Source organism: Sardina pilchardus, chromosome 8 (assembly GCF_963854185.1).
Source record: "Sardina pilchardus chromosome 8, fSarPil1.1, whole genome shotgun sequence".
NCBI classification, from domain to species: Eukaryota; Metazoa; Chordata; class Actinopteri; order Clupeiformes; family Clupeidae; genus Sardina; species Sardina pilchardus.
Genome location: NC_085001.1, coordinates 9,665,108 through 9,685,705, shown reverse-complemented (window position 1 = coordinate 9,685,705; position 20,598 = coordinate 9,665,108). Strand labels below are relative to the sequence as shown.

The 20,598-nt window shown below is 50.5% G+C and overlaps 1 protein-coding gene across 1 annotated transcript in view; it reads left to right on the top strand.

Annotated features, from left to right (window-relative positions):
* Positions 1-2,640: 2,640 nt before the first annotated feature.
* tncb (tenascin Cb) overlaps positions 2,641-20,598 on the top strand; it is a 40,728-nt gene continuing 22,770 nt past the window's right edge. The window contains exons 1-6 of the mRNA XM_062542658.1: positions 2,641-2,820; positions 14,464-15,081; positions 15,821-17,041; positions 17,719-17,982; positions 18,878-18,993; positions 20,122-20,275. Coding sequence (XP_062398642.1) covers positions 14,565-15,081; positions 15,821-17,041; positions 17,719-17,982; positions 18,878-18,993; positions 20,122-20,275 — 2,272 coding nt within the window. The 5' untranslated portion in view covers positions 2,641-2,820; positions 14,464-14,564. The remainder of the gene's footprint in view (positions 2,821-14,463; positions 15,082-15,820; positions 17,042-17,718; positions 17,983-18,877; positions 18,994-20,121; positions 20,276-20,598) is intronic.

Genomic DNA, 20,598 nt, shown 5'->3' with positions numbered 1-20,598 from the left:
TGTTCTCGCTTTCGCTTTAACTCTCGTTCTCGTTCTCGTTTTTCACTCTTGTTCTCGTTCTCGTTCTCGTTCTTGTTCCGTCTAGTACAGTAGTGGTAGAGTCGTGGAGTAGAACATGTGTTTAGAACAGCGTTGTGAGGAGGCTGAGAGAGCGTTGTGGTGGTGGTGGTGAGGAGGTGTGGATGCTGGAGGTGGTGGGGCTGCTTATGCAGCGATCTCTATTACATGTCTGTGTGCTGGAGCTGCTTGGCTCTCATATGGGATTAGAATGGATCTGTTCTGCTTTGCTGCCTGCCTGCCTGCCTGCCTGTCTTCAGGATCATTTTCCCCTGCTGCGTGCAGTGCACGGAGATCGCCTGGGTCTGGCTCTGCAGCCCCTTACCACACACACACACACACACACACTTATGCACACACACACACATGCACACATGTGCACATATATCCACATTCCTTCCGAAACCCTGCAGAGATACACACACACACACACACACACACACACATTAGAGATGGTTATCTCTGTGTGTAAGTGCACATGGGGTGTCACATCCCGCAGGCAGTTTGACGTGCGGAGCGGATTGTTTTTCCACCAGAAGAAAAACGAACGCTCCCTCCCCAGTATTCGCCACGGCACAAATAGGGAAAGTCGACTCCCTCCCAGCCCTCAATCACTGGTTAGGCATCGTTTTCTGGCATGTTTTTGCGTCTGGTTTGGAATGGAGACCTAGATTGAATCCCCACGTCGACCGGGGAGCATCATCTCCGATTCATGACTTATTGAGCAGGGGGGCTGCTGCAGGCTGATGTCTGTCTCCAAAGGATGCTGATTTTTCCCATGGGAGGAGTGTGTGTGTGTGTGTGTGTGTGTGTGAGGGGGGGTGTCACTATCTCTACCCCAGCCTTTGCACCCCGCACCCCCAACGACCACACCCCCCCTCCCCACCCCCTCATCTCTTTAAATGTGGGTGGCTACAGGGTCAGAGTCGGACTTAATGAGAGCCTCTTCATCCTCCACGGTGGCTCTTATGAATTATTTTTGATGCGCCTCTCCTGGCTTTGAAATGCTGCTGGGAGCCGTCGGCACCAGCTGTGGTGCCAGTGAGCAGAGGCGCTGCTGGATTCGGGGGACTGGGGGGGTAGAGGAGGAGTATGGGGGGGGGGGGGGGGGACTCTTTGGTCGGCGTGTTTGTTTTGAGAGGAAGAGTAGGTGTTTACATTGAGCGGTCCTCCCAGCTCAGTCGCTAATTGCGAGCAGCATTGTTTGGACTTCATGCTACCTGCAGGTTGGAAGAGAAGGGGTGGAGGGATGGAGAGAGGGAGGGAGAGAGAGAGGGATGAATGGATGGAAGGATAGAGGGAGGGATGGTGGAGGAAGGGAAGGAGGAATGATGGATAGGGAGAGAGAGAAGAGGGAGGGAGGGATAGAGGGAGGCAGAGATTTGTTTGAGGAGAAGGTCCTGGCAAAGAGAGAGAGAGAGAGAGAGAGAGAGAGAGAGAGGAGGGGAAGATTGATGTCTAAACACACACTAATCTGAGCTGCAGGTTGAGAGGACAAGAGGGGCCACGGGGGAGCCAAATCCCTTTGAGACGCAGCCTCAGGTTAGAGCCTCGCGGGCCCTCTGGCACCGCAGACGCTGGGACTCCAAATGGCTGCGTTCACCGCCGCCTGTGCCTGTTTGCTTCTCCATCACCGGGGAGCGTTGAACGTGCCATGCGGCGGAGCTTCTCCCAGAGATGGTGCCTGCCGTCGCGCGACTGTCACTGACAGCCCTCCCCCCACGCGTAGCAGGCGTAGCGGGCGTAGCACAGTCATTAGTGCTCTTATTTAGATCTTTAAAAGGGGGGCAAGGTCATCTTTTCCCTTTCATTCTCAGCCAAAAAAGTATGCTAATGCAGCTTTGAATTTCCCCACCCTCACTCAGTTAAGGCTCGACTTTGCTCCAGTTTGTGGGCTAATGGTCTCTTTCTCTCTCTCTTTTTCTCTCTCTCTTTCTCTCCTTCTCTCGCTCTCTTTTTCTCTGTCTTTCTCTCTATCTGTTCATCTGTCTGTCAATGTATCTGTCTGCACTGTCTGTTTATCTGTCCATCTATCTATCGGTCATGCGATGTCCAGTTTTCTGTCTGCCCATTTGGGTGTTTGTGTATTTGTCAGCCCAACTTTGATTCTCTCTCTCTCTCTCTTCATCTTCCTACAAGACTTCTCTATTTCTCTATGCATCTCTCCCTCTCTCTCTCTTTCTCTCTATCACTCTCTATCTCCATTTCTCTCTGCTCCCCCCCCCCACCCCTCCACTCACACACACACACAGCCTTGAGGCATCCCGTTTCAACTCCTCAGCTTCCAGTTAGAGGGAGGGGGGAGAGTGAGTGAGTGAGTGAGTGAGTGAGCAAGAGAGGAGGGAGGAAGGGAGGGAGGGAGGGAAGGAGGGAGGGAGGGAGAGAGAGGGACTGAGGGAGGGTATGTATAAGAGAGGTAGGTGGGGAGTGGGGTCTGACCGCAAAGTGTCTACTGTTTAAGAGAAAGGGATTTCTCCCTCCCTCTCTCTTTCCCTCACTCCCTCTCTCTTTGGCTCCAGCATCAGCCGGCTCTCTGGGTGGATGGCATAGACAGACTGAAGAAAGACAGACAGAGATAGAGAGAAAGAGAGAGAGAGAGAAGAGAGATACAGTTACACAACTGCCACTTCTTTAGAACATAAAAAAAAGACAGACTCTCAATTAGGTTCCTCTCGGGTCTATTTCTATTGGGGCAGGTTGTTCTGTAGCATTTTTTCCCCCCCTTTGGAGAATTTCCTTCCTGTGGCTCTGACTCTGCTGAAGGTAAGCTCCCGTGTCATATTCAACTACCTTTGACAGTAGCTGTAGTTGTTAACATCACTGCTGAGACTGGCATGTTTTCTGATTCTATTTCTCAAGGGCAGTCAGAAGGCTGTAAGAAATGTGTAGCACGTTTAAGGCAAAAGTCATGAATGAAGTTGGTGTTTGTTTTGCGTTCTCAAGGATGTCACTCGTGTCATGTGAGTTCTTGGGGCTTGTGAGAAGTGTTGGGAGTAGAATATGCCGATCAGCTGTGCTCCTTTTTCTGAGAGCAGGACTTCTAAGAGCCGGCTGTAATGTGTCCTATTATGACTTGCTTTGGGCTATCCATTATTGTTTAGAGGGAAGTTGCTCTCAGTTTTTTCCTCTCTCTTTCTCTCTCCCTCTCTGTCTCTCTCTCTCTCCCTCTCTCTCTCTGTCTCTCTCTCTCTCCTCTTTGCTCACTGCAATTATTTGGCTCTGCTGAGTGTTGCTAGGCTTTCAATGGATGGAGGGGGGTGGTGGTGGTGGTGGTGTGGTTGGCGGCGGCAGTGGAGGGAGGGTGTGTGTGTGTGTGTGTGTGTGTGTGTGTGTGTGTGTGGTAGTTGAGCGGATGAATGGAACGATCCAGCACTTTGATCCATCACGTGTAATGCTACCCTGTGAAAGCAGTCTGTCTGCAGAGTCTGCGAGTGCGGAGAGAGAGCGTGGGTTTTGGCTTTCGTACATGCACACGGCTGTGTCTGTGCGTGCGTTGTGTGTGTGTGTGTGTGTGTGTGTGTGTGTGTGTTAGTGTGTCAGTGTTACCTGCCAGCGTGTGTCTCCACCTTGCTGAGCTGAGCTGCTCCGCGCTGCGCTGCTCTCCAGCAGACTGGGCGGGCTGGCATGAGGATCGGCTGGACTGGGCTGGACTGGGCTGGACTGGGCTAGGACTCGCCTGGGCAGCAGCTGTGGGGGGAGAAGCTCCGCTTTTCGTCTGCGTCCAGGTCTCCTTACTGAGCCCACGGTGGCATCCAGATCTGGAGGCTCATCTCCCCTCTCTCTCCGTCTCTCTCTCTCTCTCTCTCTTTCTCTCTCTTTCTCTCTCTCTCTCTCTCTCCCCTCTGTCTCTCCTCCCTCCCCTCCTCTCTCTCTTTCTCACATGAACATGCACATCTCTCCTCCTTTCCTACCACTCTTTCCTCTCTCTGTCTTTCACTCAAACATCTTTCTCTGTCTCTGTCAGCTCTCTCTCTCTCCTGCTCTCTCTGTCCCCTCCCTCTCTCTCTCTCTCTCTTTCTTGCTCTCCCTCCCTCCCTCCCTCCCTCCCTCTCTCTCTCTCTCTGTCTCTGTCTCTGTCGGCTTGCTGCCGTCTGCCTCTGTGGCCATGAGAATGAAAAGCACTCTGACGGAGTGACACACTGAGAAGGCAAAATGTGCTGTGACTTCTCTTCTTCTCCTTCTGATTCTAAAGGTTTGGGACATGGATGCTTAGATAACAGTAGCAAGTGTATCTCTGTCTCTGCCCTCTCTCTTTCCCTGTGTCTGTCTGTGTGTGTGTGTGTGTGTGTGTGTGTGTGTGTTTGCTAATATACTTGTGTGTGCTTGCTGTATGAGTGTTAGTGTGTGTCTGTGCATAAGTCATAGTGTGTGTGTGTGTGTGTGTATGTGTCAGTCTGTGTGTGTTCATGTCGGTGTGTGTTTGCCAATATACCTGTGTGTGCGCTGTATGAGTGTTAGTGTATGTGGCTGTGCATATATGTAATTTTGTGTGTGTGTGTGTGTGTGTGTGTGTGTGTGTGTGTGTGTGTCCAAATCCGCCTATATATCAGTGTGTGCGCTGTATGAGTGTTAGTCTGTGTGTCTGTGCATATGTCATATTGTTTATGTGTGTGTCTGTGCATATATGTCATATTGTGTGTGTGTGTGTGTGTGTGTGTGTGTGTGTCCCGCATAATGTTATAAAGGGGAGGGAGTGAGAGAGGGTGAGAAGACCTCCAGGATCCCCTGGTCCTGTGTGGTAGATGGGGGGGTAGGGGGGGGTAGGGGGGGGGGGGGGGGTAGAAGGGGGGGGGGGGGGGGGGGTGGTAGGGCCAGCTCCAGCTCCAGCTCCAGCTCCACGTACAATTCCTCCTTCAACTTTTCCATGTGGAAATGCTGGATGATGCACTTTCAATTCTCTCCTTTTGTGCTCGACACAGCTGCTGAGTTTAACGAGAGGGAACAATGGCTTCTCTTTTTGCGGCTTTTAATTGGCATTGTCAGATGGGCAATCTCATTTTATCACATTCAATTATAACACACACTTACCAGCTCTTGAAGAGAACGCCAGGGAGAGAGAGAAACAAGTCAAATGTGTGTGGTCAGAGCTCTCTCTCTCTCTGTGTGTGTGTGTGTGTGTGTGTGTGTGTCACTGGGAACTGACATCTGTCATGTTTCTTTCTCTCTCCTGATGACAGAGGGAGGGGGGGGGGGGGGGGGGGAGGGGGGGGGAGGGGGGGGGTGGGGGGGGGCACGTGTGCTGGTATTGTAATTGGCGATTAGTGAGGTGGGTCTGGCGCTGCCAGAGTGGGTCTTGCTGTTGCCCTGGCATGGCATGGTGGGTAAATGTTTTATGATGGAGCCATGTGTGTGCGGATCGGCCATTGACAGCGCCACTCGACATGGGGATGAGTGAGAAAAGGGCTTTTGTTTGGACAGCTGTTTCCTCTGATGCCTCCCTCTCTCTCTCTCTCTCTCTCTCTCTCTCTCTCTCATCTCTCTCCTCTCTCTCTCTCTCTCTCTACTGCGCACTAATGCACTTGGGAAGTATGCGCCCCATGTCTGGGGTGGCCTATGGGGTGGGGGCTATTGGTGGGGGTAGGGTGAGGGGGGGGGGGGCTATTGATGAAGGGGTGGGGGGAGTGTGGGGAGGTGGGGGGGAGTGTGCATGTGTACCTCAGAGCTTCGGAGGAGAGAAGAGCACCATTCACTCTGACCTTTTCCTATCACTCCATCTCTGCTATCTGTCCATCTTTCCTCCCTCTCACCCTCTTCTACTCTGGTCCCTCGCTCAGTTCATTTGGCTGGCAGCCATGTCGGCTGCAGGTGACAGAAATACACTTATCCCAGTCGAGTGTTGACAGTCGAGCACGTTGACAACATATTGTCATTAGAGATGTTATATTGTATACTTATATCTGTCAGCTGTTTAGTTTAGTGTACATACAGTATGGACTATATTAAACATAAATAAAAAACAGACACTGTCAAGAAAACCTATATCATGTGTTGAAATCAGCACAGAATACAAACATTAAGTGATATTGCGCAACAAACATCTTTTTCCCAACTTCATAGAATGGGAATGGGAATGACTGTGAAACCATTTTGGGAAATGATTGGGTGAAGATCTCTCCAGCAACAGATTTCCTGTCTGTCTGCGCTGCAATTGGAGTCTTTATTCCCAGCGGTCCAATGAATGCCACTCCACTAGTCACGATCAGGGCCGGCATAAAAAAAAAAAGAACGTTTCCTCAAAGGCATGTGTTAACATGCTCCAGTCGCAGATGGTTGTTAATGGGAGTCTGATGCTAATTGCGGAGGGTGCAGAGGGTCCTAGCGGGCTCCTTCCCGGCCCCTTTGTGTGTCCTCATGGGCGGCGTCCAGGGGATGAGCAACTGTGGCCAACGCTGCCGTGGCGACAGGCATGCGCCAGTGACCCCCCCCCCCCCCCACCACCACCACCACCACCACACACACACACACACACACACACACACACACACACACACACTACCACCACCACCACCCCCACTTGCGTACTGGAATGCGATCATCACCACTGCTGCAGGACGCGACAGGGCCCCTTCTGAGGACAGAAGGCAATTTAAGTGAGGAAATGGTACCGAAAAAGGGGGAAACCCACATGTAGGGCCAACCCCCGGCAGGTCAAAGGTCACTCAGTTTTATGCAGAGGGTGTGAGTCGGGACGCCTTTCCAGAGCACAAGGGTAGCCTTAGACCGTCCTCCCTGACTAGACGAGGCTAAACAGATGTCCCAACATCATGGCCAACATTCCCATACGCATTTCCCCATGGCAGAGGTTTACATCCTTTCCCGTCATAAAAAGACTAATTTTGGCTTATGTCGTGCCGACAGAAACGTACGTCTCGCTGTCAGCTGTCAAAGAGAGTTTTTGTGCCTCTATGTCCTCATTCAACCCTTTTGAATCAGCATTGGCATTTCTTAAGCAAGTCAGATAAGCCAGGGATATGTTTTTTCCCTTGTGGGAGCCTGCCCTAATCTTCAACTGCTTAGCAATCAGTCCAGGAAAGAGTTTGTTTGCACTCTTTTATTCCGATTCTTACAGTGGAGCCATATCAGTATTCATATCATATCATGTTATTGTTTTGAAAGGTCTCTCATGCTGATTTATCAGTCTGGATGATCTCTTAGGACTTTTCTCTGGCTGCTAAAGCTCTTCAGAGTCCAGATTTGCACATATCTCATTCTGCCATGCTATCTGTCTGTGAGTGAGAGAGAGAGAGAGAGAGAGAGAGAAGGAGAGAGGGAGAGCAAGAGAGAAAGAGAGTTAGAAGGAACAAATCTAGGACCAAGGACAGGGAAAAATCCACCGGACACCAGGATTTACTGCTTTGGTGCAAAAACCATAAACCGAGGAGCACCAGAACTCACAGTAGCTTCCCATACCACATCTGATCCATCTTTCCAGGAAAAACAACCAGACGAGAGAAAAGAAAACCAAGCCCAATTAGTCTGCCACCACTAATATCTAGTTTCCTCGCCTGAACAAACATGACATTGCATCACCGTCCCCCCATCTGTGTTGGAGCAGGCCAGGCTGGGTGAATAGATCATTACTCTGGCACGGGGGCAAGCGTTGAGGCACCGGCCCCGGTTCCAAGATGCCCACTGAAGGGGATTCATGTCCTCCTTTGGCGGCCAACAGCCATTTAAAGAGTGCTAATCAACACGCGCGCGCTTGCCGGGGAACAAAAGCCCTCCGGACGAGTGTAAGGTGCCACTCTACCGTGCTCACCTGGCGGGTGGATTTGATTACCTGGGCTGGACGGACGCTTGTAATGTGAGCAAGCTGCGCCTGGATGTGCCTTTGTTGCTGACCGGAATACTTACACAGAGGCATCTCCGCACATGGCGGCCAAAGAACAGCAACCCGAAACTTCGTTTTTATTGTTCGTAAGCACGTCGTAAAAAAAAAAAAAAACGAATGACAAAACAAGAGGAGTAATGGGGGTCTTTGTGCGGAGGGTTTTGTTGTTACAACGGGGTGCAGAAATAGTTGGTTGGGAGTGGGACGCTTGTAAAGAGGCGAGGAGACACGAGACGGCTGTTGTGGAGGCAGCTGAGGTCAGACTAATAAACGGCAGGTCAGCAGAGTTCGGGGTGTAAAATGAGTCTGAGAATAGCAAATGCGTCCAGCTGGACCGAACTGGAGATACTCACACACTTCAGCACTTACGCCGCTTAATACTTAAACAGCGAGCGGCACGCTTGGCAAGTCATTTTAGTTTGGAAGGGCATGAATAATATAAAGGTTTTTTTTTTCTCGATTTCACACCAGCACCACGTATCAGATGAGACATATGCCACACACTTCAACTTTCCCCCGGTCAAGTCAGCGGGAATCACCTTCAGCAATGTCAGCGTACCCAAGCGCTCATGGGCGCAGTGGGGGAGCAGCTATCGGAGACCCCCCTCCCTCCCCGCACCCCCACCCCCCAGTTAGCCTTATCGGCCCCACACACACACACACACACACACACACTCACACACTCTAACTCTCTATCGGTGCCATCAGATCCTCCAGCGTCATTACAGAACCCAGAAAATGGGGCTCAATTGTCACGGAAACCCAGCCTTTTCACTAGGGAAAAAAAAAGAAGCCCTGTCATTTCTGCCTCTGTATGTAACCGTATGCCTAGCATGTCATAAGGAAGAAAAACTCTGTGTGCAATCAGTCACTCAAGCTATTCGAACGTCGGAGATGAGTTAGCTGTCAAAATGTGTTCAGCTCGCAGGGTTGTATTGAAATCGGGCCTCCGTTTGGTGCGCGTTAGCAAAGTGAAATGAAACAGTTTTGCTTCTCTGGATTGGCATGCAAAGAATGAAGAGTGTCAAACGAGAAAAGGTGGAGTGTTGGGAAGATTTGCACCTGCTGCCGCTGAAGGGAAATGCCAAGGATGACACTGGAGGTCGAGTGGCATGCTGAGTGGCATTTGAGAGGCTTTTGTGCTGCCCAGATGCTCTCCATGTTCTCCTTATGATGGAAATAAAACATTCGCTCGACTCGTCGGAGACATTTGTTTGATCGCTGAACCCTAGCGGGGGCCATACATGGGCTGCTTTTGAACTGAAGGCCGGCCAAATAAAACAGGGGAGCCAAGGGGAAGATTCACGAGGGGGTTGGACTGAAGGAAGGCCTGTTTGGGGGCAGTCAAGTGTTACCATGCCAGACCATGCGCTGTGAATATGTCCCCCCGTCCCCGTGGTTATGAAAGAAAAACAGAAGCCAAAGCTTTTTCGAGTCCAAAGTTTATTTATTATTTTTTTTTGTCTGATAATAAAAAAATGAACTGCCATGGACAAAAGGGCAATGGCATCATATATTGATCAGCCGGGAGATAGAGGCTGGGAGAATGACTGAGCTGAGGCACTCTTGCAGCAGACACTGCCTGACTGCTCGGTGTATATTGTCTCGGAGGGTGATAACTTAGAAAGAAACCCCATTTTTTTTTTCCTCCCCGCCGATCCAATAACATGACCAAGTGGCGCTGGCCGACCCATCGATCGTGCGTCGCACGCACGGACGGGGCGCGGGGCTGCAGGGGAGCGGCGGCGGTCACTGACGTCCATTCTGGTGTTTGATGATTATGACTCCTCAAAGCGCCGTGCTGGCCTCAGCAAGTCTCGCTCTCCGGCTCCCTGATGGTGACCTTGGAGGCTAGCCAGTCGATACCCTCGCCCCGATTCGCAGATGGAGATAAGTAGGCCCGCCTCTACCTGTGGAGCATTTTAATGATGATTTATCCGTAGATCATCTCGTTTTTTTTTCCTCCTTTTTTTTGGTCGATAGCAACCTCCACCATAAAGCGTTCACTATGGCACATGCTATGATGAGAAAGGGCACGTTCCCTCTGTGTTTGTCACTGTGGGGTTTTGAGGGATGCTGCCTTGTCCTGGGTCCATTGGGGCCTTGTGGCGCCTCATATTTATTGTCCGGTAGCTTTGGGCTGAGCTCCTCTTTTGCCATTGACTTCTTTTGCGGCGTTGCTGCTACTGCCGGAGTATTTGTATGGCACCTCTCAAGGTGAATAGAGTCCCCAGACAATGGCCGCTCATTCAGCAGCGCCGGGCGACCCACATTAAGACTGTGTCCCAGAGATGGCAAACGCTTTTCTGTTATGGGTGACCTACAAAACTAGGCAAGCTTTGATAATTCTACTGGGAGACAGAGAGACAGACAGACACAGAATGAGAGAGAGAGAGAGAGAGAGAGAAAGAGAGAGAGAATGTGTTACAATATTGTTTGCATACTGGGATCTCATTAATTGAATATTACAGTATTTGTGCGTCGGGAGAGCTGTCATGTTCCATTATTCATGCTGTTTGTGGTGGTGAAACAGACATCATGGCTCCTCCTCTTGGCACGCTAATTTCATGAAAGTATGGGGGATCCATTCTAATGATTGCATAATGTGGAGGCAAGAGAACATAGATTCTCACGCGCTGGAATTGAAAAACAAACAAGCTCATATAAACATGGCCAGTTTATTTGAAGTGTTTCTAGGCAATGTGTACTACTCGTCCCTTTCATAGCCATCATTTTACGATGAGACAAATGTGTAAAAAGTATGGGTCTTTCATGAAAGTCGTCAGGAAAGCTTCTTCTCTGCCATGAAAAGATATTCATGAGCCAATTCAAAGCAAATCTTGTCTCTTCGATGGTGGTACATTTCAAAATAAACATGCTGGAAAAGTCATTACTGACAATACGAATCGTAGACGAGTAACTGTGGTGTTGTCTCCTGAGCCCAAGGCTTGAAAATCACTGTCACAGAGGTATGAGACAAGAGGACATTTAGATGCAAATTCTAAGACTCCAGCATGCTATCTGTTTGGCATTTACCTTCATAGGCAGACAAAATGAGGCTAAGCATTCTCCTCCCACTTGTGCAATAAGCGCATCAAATAAACCACAGAGACTACGTCTATGCAGAGAAGCAGGCAGACAAAGTTCCCCTTGTCTGAGGGAAGAAAGCCCAAGGCCCACCTCATTAAATGGCCCCCGATGACAAAGGTCCTTCCTCTCCCATCGACAAGTTTGTACATGTGACAGGACCAGTGGCAGTTTGAGCCTCCCCTTTTTCAAGAGCTGTCTGACAAGTTTTCTAATTGGCTCATTGGCTGTTGTGACAGACCGAGTGGTCCACGGATAATTGCATTTGCCGGACAAAAAGGATTGACTCTTGGTTCTTATTTAGTTATCTTGATTCATTATCTGTTCGGAAACAAGCTGAACAAATGTGGAACAGCCAGTGTTGCCTTGACAGACACGTTATGGAGTTTTAAAGTCAACAGCAAAGTCAAAAGCCTTGTTTAAAGAACTCCTCAGGAAGTTTAATTGCTTCACTGCTCCAGAGCTTATCCAAACATCCCATGTAATGTTTTCCCTAATAACATCTTTCACTGGTTAAACTCCCTGATTCACAAGTTGGCCCCCGCCTGCTGAATTACCTTGCTGACAGACAAAATTTAACATCTCATAAAAGAATTGAGCACAGGTCTCGGTATGGGGGCAGCTATATTAAAACGTAGTGCTACTTGCTGCAGTCAGCAGCGGCGGACACACACATACAAAAAAACACGACGCGACTAATTTAGATCGCTTGCGCTAAATATGCGCGCCAGCAGGTTTCTCCATCGCATCAGACGCGCGGCTGCCAACTGGCTCGCCTGTGAGTCTGAGAGCCCCGACAATGTGAGTTAAAAAGAAAACAAAAACAAAAAACAACCCCGAGCATTAGAAAGCGGCAGTCATATTGTGTCTAGTCCATCTAAATGTGCCAGTAACCAGCCTCATTAGCATATTGCCCTGGATGCAGCAATGTCTTGACAGGGCTCCAAAAAGGCGGGGGGCGCTTTGTGCCCGATTTCGGGCTGATGAAAGAGCCACTGTTGGGGCACTCCAGCGCTCTGCTGCTGCTCACCCACACCTCCTGCATATTGAATCGTCTTTCCCTGAGTGGGCCAGTGGATCAAAGATATGTTTCTGTTTTTCTCCCTGTTTTTCTGGGGCCTTTAAATGATTCCGTCAGGGCTGATCTCCGTGTCGTGGCTCCGTGGGGTCATTTATTCAGATTTTGGTGATGACTTTGCTCGGTTTTGGAGGGTTCAGGGAGTTTATTCGAAGTGACCGAACAAAGACCGGGCCCTGGTTCCGCAAAATGGTGCTTGAACCCTCTTTCTTTTTTTTTTTTTTTTTTTGAAAGTGAGATTCTCATGGAGACAAGCCAGCGTGCAAAGTGAAAAAGCCAGCCATTGGGCCAGAACTAAAACTCACATAGTGGCTCAAAGCAATTTTCTGGCTATTTTGTCGGATTTAATCCCCAGTTTGGGATGCCTGGCGACTCGGTAGGGAGGAGAGAGGGGTGGGCGGGGGATGGCGGGGGATGGCGGGGGGGTGGGGGGGTGGTTTGCTCTTCAGCACCCCCCCTGAGGCTCCAGATCTGGGTGTTCCCAGAGCCCCGTCCCCATCCACAGCAGTAGTGGCGGCCACTTCAGTGCCCCTTGTGCCGCATCCATTACGGGAGCGCTCATCCCTGTCTGTCTGACGGAGGGGGGGGGGGGGGGGGGTGTGTGGAGCAGGGAGGGGGGGGGGGAGGAGAAGAGGCCGTGGGATCCCTCCTGCATCCGCTCATCTGTCAAAGCCCCCGCTAATCACGCGTCAGCCGGGCCGGGGGTTTGGGGCTTGAGGAGTCCCCGCAGTCCCAGCGCAGGAAATTACCTGCAGATGACCTGGCAGAGTCGCTGACCGTCAGCCTCGGAGGCTCTCACGGAGGAGCCCGCCCGCCCGCCGCAGATTTATGACCCCCGCGGTGCACCGTCACTGCTGCCTTTTAATTATCAGTGTGTGCGGCGGCCCTTGGTGCAGTCAGGTCCCAGGTGCTGGAGATGTGGCGATGATGCTCTCCATGAAAACCTCACACAATTAGAGAGAGAGAGTGTGTGTGTGTGTGTGTGTGTGTGTGGGGGGGGGGGGGTTGGTTAGGTGTTGCTTGGGTTATGGGTTAATGATTTCAGATGGTAAATAGACTTGTTACATAGCCTTAATTGGTATGTAGTAACATAATCAATTATCAGTGAGGTATATACATTAATTACACACAGCTGTCATTCATTTAATTACTGAAGTCAATCAAGTGAATGAAAAATAAATAGAATGTACCGGCATGTTTTTTTGCCTATATAAATACATGTATTTAAATATTCATGTCCATATGCATTTGTGTATGTGTATTTGTTAGTCATTCTAAGATTCCTTATGCAGAGCTTTGGGCTCAGACTCCTTTCCATGTTCCATCCATCAGAATACAATAACAGTGGTCAAATGCGGTCAACACTGTTAACTAAGGCCTTTCCAAACTCTAAAATACGGAGTTATATCATAAGTGTAATAGCCAAGCGTCTTTCTGGACCTTCTACAAAAAGACATCTAAATTTTATGTAACTGACATATTTTACTGAACAGAGACTTGAAAGAAAAAAAAAATCAGGTGTTCTATGGCTGCCGTTTTTTTTTTCCAGCTGTCTGTTCCAGAAGGGAATACTCTTAAAAGAAACAACATGTCTCCTGGCTCCTGCAAAAACAAGCAGCCAAACTTCTCTTTGTAAATTGGGTCATGTGGCCCATCGAAATGTGCTGGCCGGTGGAAGACTGGTGGACAGAGAATGCTGATCTTGCCAGTATTTTGCTGGAACCTTGTTGGAATAGTTGGAACCGAGGCCCGGCCACACTGGAAGGTCTGGTGCAGATGGTCTCCCCCACCACCGGTATTAATCTGTCAGCTTGGGCTGTGGTCTGGAGCAGGGGGCAGTTAGTCGGGGTGGAGGGGTGGAGGGGTGGAGGGGGGGGGGGGGTTGTTCTTCCAGCGCAGGTGTTGCCTGCTGTGGGTTGTGAGTCTTTTGTCACAAGAAACACAGGAGGAAAATGAGCTGAGCGCAAGGTCAGACATCACAACCCCTCGTTTCACTGGCAGGGTCTGTCCTTTGACAAAGAGAAAGGGGGAAAAGAGAAAGAGAGAGGGAGAGAGAGAAAGAGTCATCAGTGGCCTTCTGACTGTCCGTTCCCTGCTGTGATGAGGGCACTAGAAATGGGTCACGCTAACAAGATAATGCATTGAGTTGTTGAGGCAACAGTGTAAAGTTAATTGCTTTTGGAGGGATTGGGTGGCAGTGTGCTGTTATCATATCCCCCCCAGTGTATTTCACAGTTTCTTTCTCTCTCTATGTTACTTATGCTGATTAACACGGGCAAAGCACTCACTGTCTTAATAAACAGACTAAGCATGTAGATTTGCACTTATGAGTTATTAATTGGATTAATGTGATTGGATTTGAATTTCTGATCATATTAAAACTTTAATTTCCTGTTCTTACGCTTTGCAGGACACAAAGATATCGTCTTCAGCTGAAGGACAGGTAGCGAAGTGAAGCCAGTCGTTCCAGTGTCTTTCCACCCAACCGAGTCCCTGAGAGAGGTGGTTGTCATGGGGATGCGAAGCCTGCTCCTGGGCGTCGCCATCATGGCCTTCGTGCTGCAGCTGTCCCACGCCGGCCTGCTGCACAAGGTCATCCGCCACCGGCGAGAGACCCTGAGCCCGGCCTCCTCCGGCCAGAACGCGAGCCTGCCCAGCCCCGACCAGCCGGTGGTCTTCAACCACGTCTACAACATCAACGTGCCGTCCAGCGCGCTGTGCTCCGTGGACCTGGAGTCGGCCGGCGGCGCCGAGAAGCTCCCGCCCCGGCCGGCCGCCCTCACCGCCCCGGCACCGGCCGCTCGGCATCCGCTGCCCTCCGACATGCACACGGAGCACACGGTGGACGGCGAGAACCAGATCGTCTTCACCCACCGCATCAACATCCCCAAGCAGGCGTGCGCCTGCGACGGCCACCTGCCCGACCTCAAGGACCTGCTGAAGAGGCTGGAGCTGCTGGAGGCCGAGGTGTCCAGCCTGAGGGAGCAGTGCTCCAGCGGCATCGGCTGCTGTGGAGCTCAGGTGACAGGTGAGCAGCGGTGGCGTGGTGGTGGTGGTGGTGGTGGTGGTGGTGGTGGTGGGGGTGGTGGTGGTGGTGGTGGGGGTGGTGGAGGTAGTGCCGATGGGCCTCTTTAGGAGAGGGTGGAGCACCTCCGTCAGCATTTCTTTGATCTAGAGAAGAAGGGAGGGTCTGTTGGGTTTTGTCACAGCGGTCTTTTGATCTAAGAATAAGGAGCGCTGCGGTTTAACGGTCTTTGATCGTGTCACCTTACCGGCTCGTTGCAGTTACCGGCTCATTGAGGACGTGATCGTCTCATCCTTCTTATGTTTAATTGTCTGGGTGGTGAGTCATGAGTGTGTGTGGGCGGCAGGTGGCTGACTTTGATCTTGTCTTTCTTCTTCTTCTTCTTTCGTCTTCTTCTTCTTCTTCTGTCTTCTTCTTCTTCTTCTTCTTTCTCTTCTTCTTCTTCTTCTTCTTCTGTCTTCTTTTTCTTCTTCTTCTTCTTCTTCTTCTTCTTTCTCTTCTTCTTCCTCTTCTTCTTCTGTCTTCTTCTTCTTCTTCTTCTTTCTCTTCTTCTTCTTCTTCTTTCTTCTTCTTCTTCTTCTTCTTCTTCTGTCTTCTTCTTCTTCTTCGTCTTCTTCTTCTTCTTCTTCTTCTTTCTTCTTCTTCTTCTTCTTCGTCTTCTTCTCCTTTCTTCTTCTTCTTCTCCTTTCTTCTTCTTCTTCTTCTTCTTCTTCTTCTCCTTCTCCTTCCTCTGGCCGTGCAGGAGAGCTGACCACCAGGCCCTACTGCAGCGGTCACGGCAACTACAGCGTGGACACGTGCGGCTGCGTGTGCGAGCCCGGCTGGAAGGGCGTCAACTGCTCCGAGCCCGAGTGCCCCAACGACTGCCAGGACCAGGGCCGCTGCGTGGACGGCCGCTGCGAGTGCTTCGAGGGCTACTCGGGCGACGACTGCGCCCTGGAGCTGTGCCTGGAGGACTGCGGCGACTACGGCGAGTGCATCGAGGGCTCGTGCGTGTGCGAGGAGGGCTTCCTGGGCCGCGACTGCTCGCAGACCAACTGCCCCAACAACTGCCTGGGCCGCGGCCGCTGCGTGGACGACGAGTGCGTGTGCGACGAGCCCTGGACGGGCTTCGACTGCACCGAGCTCATCTGCCCCAACGACTGCTACGACCGCGGCCGCTGCAACAACGGCACGTGCGAGTGCGACGAGGGCTTCGCCGGCGACGACTGCGGCCAGCTCACGTGCCCGGGCGACTGCAACAGCCGCGGCGCCTGCCTCAACGGCAAGTGCGTGTGCCACGCCGGCTACAGCGGCGACGACTGCTCCAAGCTCACCTGCCCCAACGACTGCCACCAGAGGGGCCACTGCTTCAACGGCCGCTGCATCTGCGACCCGGGCTACGAGGGCGAGGACTGCGGCGTCCTGTCCTGCCCGGACAACTGCAACAACCGCGGCCAGTGCGTCAACGGCCAGTGCCTCTGCGACGTGGGCTGGGAGGGCGAGGACTGCTCGGACCGCTCGTGCCCCAACAACTGCATGAACCTCGGCCGCTGCGTCAACGGCAAGTGCGTGTGCAAGCAGGGCTACTCGGGCGAGGACTGCAGCGTCAAGCTGTGCCCCAACAACTGCCACGGGCGCGGGGAGTGCGTGGACGGCAAGTGCGTGTGCCCCGCCGGCTACACGGGCAAGGACTGCGGCGAGCTGACCTGCCCGAGCAACTGCAACAGCCGCGGACGCTGCGTCAACGGCCAGTGCGTCTGCAACCGGGGATTCACCGGCGAGGACTGCAACGAGAAGATGTGCCCCAACAACTGCCTGGACCGGGGGTACTGCGTCGACGGCAAGTGCGTCTGCTTCGAGGGCTTCACGGGAGCCGACTGCTCCGTGCTCACCTGCCCGGACGACTGCAGTGACCAAGGCCACTGCCTGAACGGACTCTGCATCTGTGACATGGGATTCACCGGCATTGACTGCTCTCAGAGTAAGCGCCATCACACCTCAAATCGTCTCTTGGTTAATGTACAGATATTTAATGAAAGGGTACACATTAGGTCATCAATGTATCATTTTAGGAAGAAATGTAGAAAACAAGGACTATATAAGATATAGAAAGAAATGTGCATACAATAGTGAGTAACTAGAGTGAATATCAGCCTAGACAAAGGCTAGAGAATTAAGAATGAACTAGAATTAAGAGTAGAGTGACATTCTTATTCTTTCTGATCTCTGAGCTGATTTTCACAAGATCATATTTATCCTTCCTATCCGTCTTCTGTTAAACTGAAACCAGGATGAAGTTCTCACGTAACATGTTGAAAATAATGATCATCCCTCATCCCTCGTTCTGTCTTAACATCTTAGAAGAAGTAGAAGTGATGGTCTGCACACTGCAATGGCTCCAAAAAATAGTTCTTTATTATTTAAAAAGGCAACGTTTCGATCAACAGATCTTCGTCAGACCTGTTGATCGAAACGTTGCCTTTTTAAATAATAAAGAACAATTTTTTGGAGCCATTGCAGTGTGCAGACCATCACTTCTACTTTGACACGTTTTTTGTCTGGCACCTGCTTAAGAAAAATTTGTGGATGTGCGCACCCGTCTCTCTAAAAACTGTCTTAACGTCTTAACATGGTGCACTGTGATCCCCCTCCCGACAGTCAGCCCAGTGAAGGACTTGAAGGTGGTGGAGGTGGACCCCGAGACGGTGGACGTGTCCTGGGAGAACGAGATGCTGGTGACGGAGTACCTGGTGACCTACGTGCCCACGGCGCCCGGCGGCCTGGAGCTGGATATGCGCGTGAAGGGAGACAGGCGTCAGGCCACCATCCGCGAGCTGGAGCCCGGCATCGAGTACCTCATCAGCGTCTACGCCCTCCTCAACAACAAGATGAGCTTGCCCGTCAGCGCCAGAGTAGCCACACGTAAGTCCATCTCTTCTTCATTTTTTGGGGCTTTTTTTTTTGGCCTTTATTGCTACAGGATGGTGAGGAGATTGACAGGAAGCGAGCAGGAGAGATACATGGGGGTGGGATCAGGAAGGTCCTTGAGGGCCCAAATGGACCCAAATATGGTACTGGCGCTATGGCCAGTTGCAACACATCGTCCCCCATCCCCACATAATGCCATCGCTGAGCGATACACTATTGATTGATGACGGTAAAAAAAATAAGGAACGGGGAAAGCTGATCTCGGATCGTATTTGGCAAACAATTACTTAGAGTCCATTTCATTTATTTAAATAGTGCAATTAGCAGGCTTTAGCTTAAGGCAGTTCACAGAGCCTGAGGTCTAACCCCCCCCACCTCTACCCCACCCAGAAGATCTAGCATATGGCAACAGTGGCAATCCTGCTTTCATCTGTCAGCACGACCCGAAGACAACAACAACTAATTAGTCATGCTCTCGGATGAGGGGGTGGGGATGTTGTTAAGGGAATACTGTTGAGGGGGGGCTGGTAGGGAGGTGCAGCACTCTTGGAAAAAAATAATTCAAATAAATACTTTATCTGTAGCCTTCCAGGGCAACGCTGAGTAATTATGTTAAAGTATGCATTTAGCACTACACTGGAAATTACCAGGTCACAAGAAAAAATAGGTTAATTAAGAATTTTTATACAAGGACTGCGTCAAATGTAATTATGGGTGAAAACAGGTGAAAATTACATTAGAGCGTAATTCAGCTTAGAAACACTTTCAAGAAAAAAACATCAATGAAAGTGCTTTTAGGCTTTTTTAGGCTCAGGGGGGGTTTGCACACACAAACACTGTGTGGCTGGATAAATGCGGTTTTAGTCACAGAAGCTTCTCCTTGTGACAGATCTTCCCCAGCCAGAGGGCCTGAAGTTTAAGTCAGTGAGAGAGACGTCTGTGGAGGTGGAGTGGGACCCCCTGAACATCCCCTTCGATAGCTGGAACCTCATCTTCAGGAACACCGTAAGTCCTCTTCACTCATCTTTTCCCCTCTTCTCTCCCTTTTCCTTGGGTGGCCATTGGTCTGTGCTCAGGGTTTTTCGTCCGACTGTCTTGAAATCGTTTGGCCAAGCGTGCGGCGCGCGATGATCCACGCTGCTCAGTGGTACGAACGGAACGGCGTACCGTATGTGATATGAAGATCTCCCTTCGCCGTAAGACTGCGTAATGACCCGTTGTGCGTCTGTGGGATAGAAGTGCGCGTATCCTGTGGAAAGAAAGGCCGTGGCGTGCCAAATACGCCAAGGCTTGTTGTCTGGAAGCGTATAGTTTCATGGGACAGGGGGAAACAGCCCTCGTCTGAGTCGTCTGGCCATGACTGCAGTGAGTCAGTGCCACAGGAGAGGGTTTTGTTGTGTGTCTCCACTGGGTTTTTTCTCTTGGGGCATTAGGGGCTAAAAGAAAGTGGTTCTGTCAGAACATGTGCGCTGGATCAAAACCGCCACCTCCATTGAAAACACACACCCACACACACATCTCCACCCTCGACTCTTTCACAAACGATTAGGTGCTCCTTTGCTCCTTCAAAATGCGTATGCCAGACAATGAAAGGCAGTTACCACTCCCCTGACACTGCCAGAAGTGTCACTTGAATCACCAAATTGAACTGTCAGTATTCCATGATGAGATAATCCAACCGTCCATTTCATTCAACTTTCATCCTGTCAGAAATGCTATTAAGCCCAGCCAGCAATATACCAAGTGAGCTTAGAAAGGTAAAATAAGAGACAACACATAGAATTCAGATGATGGTAACTCTCAATGATGTGTTTTTTTTTGTTTTTGTTTTTTTTGGTCGTTTAAGTGGACGTTTTACTTTATATCTCATTGCTTTCACACAGTGGACATTGAACCAAGATTAGTTCCTTTGGCAACAATTGTGTGTCTTTCTCTTGGCAACTTTGTGTCTCTTTTCATCTGGCACCTCCTCAAAGATGTCAGCCCTCAGAAACCCTCGGTGCAACGCGTAACACTGACCTGTGGCCAACTCTCAAGTGTCGGTCTCCGCTTTTTCTTGACGGACATACACAATGTAAACAATGCCTTCAATCACTGTTGACAATGGGTCCTGTGCTGTGCCTTTGATGACAGAAAGAGGAGAATGGGGAGATCCTGAATGCGCTGAGCCCGCCTGAGACCACCTTTGAGCAGTCCGGTCTGGGGCCGGGCCAGGAGTACGAAGTCAAGCTGCAGGTGGTGAAGAACAACACCCGCGGACCCCCCGCCACCAAGAACTTCTTCACAAGTAAGCAGTTGTCCTGAGCTATTAACCTGTAGCCAATTTTAGGACCTGTTGTTGAGGGAAAGAAAAGGAAGGGAGAAAAGAAGAAAAAGAGAGAAAAGAAGGAAGGAAGAAAGAAATAAAAGAAGAAAGAAATAGGGTAAGAAAGAAAGAAAGAAAGCCAGAAAGAAAGATAGAAGCTATGAAAGGGTTAATGAATCAGACGGAACTATTTCATAAATCCAATTATTGTTAGGGTTGATGACTTCCTGTGTTGGCACAGGTGCCATAACTATCTTTAAGCCAGTAAAACCTTCCAGCATTAAATCTAACACCAGTTATCCTGA